Source organism: Canis lupus, chromosome 16 (assembly GCF_011100685.1).
Source record: "Canis lupus familiaris isolate Mischka breed German Shepherd chromosome 16, alternate assembly UU_Cfam_GSD_1.0, whole genome shotgun sequence".
Classification (NCBI taxonomy): domain Eukaryota; kingdom Metazoa; phylum Chordata; class Mammalia; order Carnivora; family Canidae; genus Canis; species Canis lupus.
The window spans coordinates 55,387,923-55,393,843 of record NC_049237.1 but is presented as its reverse complement, the minus strand read 5'-3'; the positions used below and the strand labels follow the sequence as shown (position 1 = coordinate 55,393,843).

The window sequence follows — 5,921 nt, the reverse complement described above, 5'->3', positions numbered from 1 at the left end:
TGATAGTCAAACTGGATGGATAAAAATTCTTCACATACTATAATTTTTGAAAAGCAGTTATTACAGGTACCCATTAGTAACTGCCAAGATAATCTTATAAGAGACCAAGTTGCAAGTAACATCTTGAAGAAGAAAAGGAGTGGGGGTTATAGATCTTCTGGAAGTGTAGGCACCTGAGATGGGGCTTCAGAGAATAGATGCCTAGGCAGAGACATAGAATGTAGGAATGCAGGCAGGGGGACTAGCTGTGTGCCTTACTCTCCGATAGACATCATTGAGGTAACACCTGATCCAGCAGCCCACACGTTACTCAGTGGAGCATGAAGAATAGCTTCCTTTTAATGGACATTTCAAACTGAAGTTGACTTCCAGCCCTTTCAGAGCTGTAGAACTTGTTTTAATCAACTTCCCTTGATAAAAGAGCTGGATTCTAGCAACTATACCTCCTTTATCCTCTCTCTACTGATGTCTGGAGCCATGAGAATTTTTTTCTTAGTTTCTGCTGCTCTCATTCTCCTTGCTCACATTTTCTCAGGTAAGAGGGAAATCCTAATAGATGTAAGGGTGGCAATCTGTCTTTTGAGAGAAAGTTCAGGCTTTAGAAAAGTGCATGACTAATCCCTGTATTCTAAAAATGTCCCAGCACAAAGCAGTTACTAGAAATCTTTTCTTGAGCTTAAATACAAAATTACTGAGCTGAACTATCTCCACCCAGAAGGGTATCTGGTTAATTTCCCTCAAAGCTCCACCAAGGGATTCAGACTTCTCTTCACAGTTAGCTCTCTTTCCATCTTCTGTAATCATCCACACAGCTTCAGCGTGTGCCAAAGTGATAGCTCTAAAATGAGAGAAAATTTCAGAGGCAAATTTCAAGCACACGTGTTAATTTAGAGAAGTATAGCTTTTGTAGCCTAAATGAAAAAAAAAACTTATGATAAGAGATTCTTAGTCTCTTTTTTTGTGTTTTTTTCCTATTTTTATGTTTTATTAGTTGGTCTAAATCTCCTAATCTTAGATTACTTAGAATTTCTTTCTAGTTCTCACATACGAATAGAAAATTATGTCATTTAAACAACTAACATCTTGATTGGTTTGCTTTTACATGTTTGAGAGCTTTGAAATGATCTCTTTTTGCTCAGTACTGCCAAGACTCTATCCCTAAGACATTTTAAAAAGATTTATTTATTTATTTTAGAGAGAGAGAGAGAGCTGGAAGAGGGGCAGAGGGAAAGAGAGAATCTCAAGCAGACTCTCCAGTGAACGCAGAGCCTGATGTGGTGCTTAATCCAATGACCTGAGATCATGGCCTGGGCCAAAATTAAGAGTCTGATGCCCAACTGAGACAGTCAGGTGCCATCGCCCCCCCACCAAGAAACTTTTATATCCATCCCTTCTCAACTATACTTCTGTTATTAAGTCATGACTAATGGGGGTTCCTCATGTATTATGAAGCACTTTACTACTTCATGATTTCCGGATTTCTGCACTTACTTATTACACAATCGGGCCTTAATAGGCCTACCAGACCAATACATATAGCACTTAATAAGCAATTGTTTGGGCACTATAGAAAAAGCAGGTAAAATGGAGATAAAAAATGTAATTAGAGTATGATCTTCATGCTTAATTTACTTGAAGTTTACTATTTTATTATTTGTGTGTTGGTAAAAAATAGGTTCCCTGGAATACTAAATAAGTATTTGATAAAATTCAAATGTACAAATAAGTGAATGGGTGATATGAGAAGATTCATAAAAACTATAACACAAAAACAGTTCTCAGAAGTGCCATAAATGATGCAGACTTATAAAGGAAAGCCATGGGAGTAGAACCGTGGTTCTAACTGTGGGATCCGAAGGGCCTTCTTGGGAAGTGTTCTTCACCTTGCACTTTTGAAAACAGGTATAAAAACATGCCCTTACATTTCAAAGTCTCATTTATCAGGTCACTTACTTGGTTTCTGCTCCTGTCTTTTCCTGGAGGTCAGACAATGGATCCAGGTAGAGAAGCACATTTTAAGCCATCTTCTCCATTCCCATTCAACAAGTCTCTGATTCATTAAGGGTCCTTTGTTCCCAAACTCAGCTCAGGTACATTTGAATCCTAACAACAAGCCTAGTGTGGGCTCAAAGTAGGAGCGCCACAATCACAACAACCACACAGAATCTCAGAGCTGGAACTGAGAAGAGGAAATGAATACAGATTTTTTTACACCAAAACACCTGAAGTTGGATCTCAGGTCTAATCCTTCTAAGTTGTGTAAACCATTGTGCTTCAGTTTCCTTTCTAGAAGTGGTAATAATAATAATAGGATTGTTTGAAAGATTAAGATACTTGTTATGTTAATTAGAGGCAAACTTATTTTAACAAAGACATTTAAAAAGAGAGTAAATGAAAAAATAGTTTATTTTTCTTTTAGGGAAAAATCCAAAAAACAAGTAAGTTGACTATTATGGTTAGAAAGAAGACTCTTCTCCACCAAGTTACTTTGAGTCTAGGGAGGAAGGTCAACTTTGTGTCCTAAACATGTGTCTTCCATCTGGTTCTAAAGATGCTCTGACAGGAAGGGCTGAAAAGTAAGTAAAGCGCTTGATCAAAAATATTGCACAGAAGCATCTGCATCATTTGATTCCTGTTTCATTGGTCCAAACTTATCAATGCAACCATACAGAGACATGGGGCCTGGGACTGATGTGTTTTGCTGAGTTTCCTTGTGTTATCCAGAGATTCCATTACTCATTGTTTGAAGTGAGAAATAACTGTTTGGGAAGGTTTAACAATCCCTCTGTTTTTATAATCTGCTTAAACAAAGGCAGGCACATCCTCTGTGCCCTGAGAAAGTACAATATTATTATTGTCTGCTTATCATTGTTTTTAAATCATCATTCTCATTCTTATTATCTGCCTCAATTAAGTATTTAAACACCTTATGAGTATTCCATGTCAGTTGATTAGCTAGATGCCTGATGAACTTCAGTAGTCTATTACAATATCCCCAGTTCAACTTTGGACTCTATTAAAAATTTCCTCTTACTTTGAGCAGAAATCTAAGGCTGTGCAATTCCTTTCTGTTGGTCTGAGTCCTAACTGGGGTACAAACAGGCTCAGTGTTTCTTCAGCATGGCATTATCTCAGGTATATGACAGCAATATGTGTTCTTTCTCCTCCTCAAAGCTGTATTTTCCAAGAACTCCCTTTGGGAGTGACTGCCAGTTCTTTGTATTATTTCTCCTGAGAACATCTATCACCAAAAACTTTTTTCAATCATTTATCTCAAAATACCTTTACTCTTTTCAGCTTAATCTTTATTCTGAAGAAAAACTTGTTGTCCACATCACCCTGAATTCCAGAATTAAACCCATTATTCATTGATATTTCTTACAGAACAGATCAGCCTCAGGTTTCTTTTATCTTTGCACCTAAACTCTTGAAACTCCACAGCCACATGGCTGTGGTCTATCGTTGCATGTGGGCCTATCGTTGACCTGCCTACAGTATAAACAGCACCATCTTTACCTTTTGTCATATATCTGAGACTATTAATTTGGAGACATGAAAACAATCACACATTGGGAAGGAATGTTATTGAAAATAGAAAGTAGACTGCCTCCATCCCAGGAAGACATACTCTGCTTCTAGATATCCTAGAAATGAATATGGCAAAAGGAATTGAATACCCAGTAGGGACACTGTGTAAGTTGTGCAGGGAATCTGAGCTCCCATACAGCTGCTCAGGTGACATGTGCTTTTTTGATCGCTAGGCGTGTACTCGGTGTCCGCAGGAGACTCGGTAATAGGGAATTGTGATTTTGGCCTGGGTGATGTTATGTTGCTTTCTGGTCACCAAGTACTGGATAACTGAGGCCTTGCTTTCTCCACACAGCCCATGGAGCTATACACAGAAGGATGCAGTGTCAGAAGATGGATGGTCGCTGTGAGGTTGAGTGCCTTTCCTTTGAAGATAAGATTGGGGGCTGTAGAGCTGAACTGACACCACTTTGCTGCAAAAAAAGGAAGAATAATTAAAAGCCAAGCAGGAGCTCCAGAAAGTGAGAAGCAAAGATCCTCTGGCTGTGAGCTCCATGCGGCAAACATCTCTGGATTTATTCTCTTGACCTCCAACATGGGCATTCTTTGAATGAAGCTGTCAATCCAGCTTCTGACACTGCAGAGAAATACGATCTGTAGGCCATGAGGGGCCTGGGGGAAGGCACTGTGTTATGTTGACCTTCGGAATCCTCACTTGCTGGCAGAGGCCCCCTTAATTATTTTATGGATTAATAAAGTGAGTGAGCAGATTAACAGATTAAACAGGTAGAATGGAAAGGTGGGACCATGGTTGAAATGTTCTAAAACCCTGGCTTCAGACAGAGCTGTGACCCTGGGTCTTTGTCGTTCAGACTCTGGTCTCTGTAATATGAGACGACTCAACCACATAGTACATGCCCATGTGATGGACACAAATTGTGGCCGCCTTAGCAGTCCTGCTGGCTCATGCTTCTCCGGCTCCTTCACAGATAGCTGTTAGCATGGCTTCCCCTCCCTCTTCAATCTGGAACATCAAGTGCCATAATGAAAAGGGCCTGTGTCAAAGTTTAAGCTGGCCAAAGATTGGGTAGCGTCTTCATGCTGGCCTCTTGTAGTGAGAATGTAGCAGTCATGGCCTCTTCAAGAGCAGGGTTCCTAGAGATAGTCTAATTCAACACCTTCATTACAGCGGAGGAGATAGAGACCCCAGAAGATGCCACTGTTGCCGGCTTAGTCACAGCAACACTTTGGCTTTTGGTCTTATGTTCTTAGCATGTCCACAAAATGGGGTCCTGGCTGAGAGCAGAAGCCTGAACAGGGATTATTTATAGCAGCTCCGGTGAGCAGCTGGGTGGAAGAAGAAGTGGAAACAGCTGCAGAAGAGTTGGACACTTTCCAAGATCCCTCCTGTGACCTTGTGATCCTTGCTTGTCTGGGCTGATGGTAACAGCACACAGGTTTGCTTTTGCCCTTATTTGCCAAAATTCAGACTCCCAGCTTTCAGGGCTAGCAATATATATGTCATAGGCCACTGTCATCCTAGACTGACAGCACACTGCTCCAGAACAGAAGAAAGATAGCCCCTTGGCTCAGTCTGGAGAATGTCCTTACCTATTTGACTAAGCCTGCTTTCTGTAGAGATGTAAATAAAGGAGAGCAGAATAAAACACAACTTACTTCCAAGGATGAGCCAATTTATAAAGGCTGTAAAATAAGAAATCAAAACATTTTTTCTAAAAAATGTTCTGGTGCTGCTACATATCTTCATGGCTAATGGGCTGATTTTTTTATTCTGAAAACTACACAAGAGACGAGTGGGTGGAAGAAGCTCTCTTTTTGCAAGTATCACAGGTCCTGGGGTCTTCCCAGAAGTTGCTTACCCAGGCCTCAGATAAAACTAACTGCCTTTGAGAATCTAAATGTATTTAGGCCTCATACCCTGTTCTTTCTGTTTTTTTTTTTTTCTCCTGTTTCCTTGCAAAATTAACAGTGGTGTGTATAGTGTCTTCCTCTGCTTCTCGACTTACAGAAACATCCTCTACCACCTTCAGCCTGCTGGGATTTCTCTTAATGAGGAGACCATGACCTCTTAGACATGTGTTGGTCACCATGCTCTTTGTAAAGACTCCAGGGGCACCCTCGGCAATCTATGGTTGGTATCTCTTGTTACCTCGATACATCGCAAGCATTTCACAATGTGGTCTGTCTCCTCCTTCATTCCTGTCTCCTCTGCCCTTGAAGATAGAAGTCTTCCAGCTACTTTCTTTCTCTTCTTCCCTGTTGTCCTATGTTCTCCCTTTCCTGAGATTGCACACACCCTGGATTCATCCATCTTCATATTACACATGTCTCTAAGCAATTCCAGGAGCTCCTGTGGTTTCAGCCTCTCCTGT

General features: G+C 40.6%; 1 protein-coding gene across 1 annotated transcript; it reads left to right on the top strand.

Annotated features, from left to right (window-relative positions):
* Positions 1 to 346: 346 nt before the first annotated feature.
* Positions 347 to 5,512, top strand: CBD107 (beta-defensin 107A). The gene is made up of 2 exons (XM_038559243.1): positions 347 to 535; positions 3,884 to 5,512. Exons 1-2 carry the CDS (start codon positions 466 to 468, stop codon positions 4,024 to 4,026), a joined length of 213 nt encoding a protein of 70 aa, XP_038415171.1. The 5' UTR covers positions 347 to 465; the 3' UTR covers positions 4,027 to 5,512.
* Positions 5,513 to 5,921: the final 409 nt, after the last annotated feature.

Bases quoted from the DNA above. Each gene is read 5' to 3' on its own strand.
- CBD107 (XM_038559243.1), top strand. From the start codon at position 466: ATGTCTGGAGCCATGAGAATTTTTTTCTTAGTTTCTGCTGCTCTCATT. The intron at 536-3,883 runs GTAAGAGGGAAA...TTCTCCACACAG, and splicing joins CCTTGCTCACATTTTCTCAG to CCCATGGAGCTATACACAGA.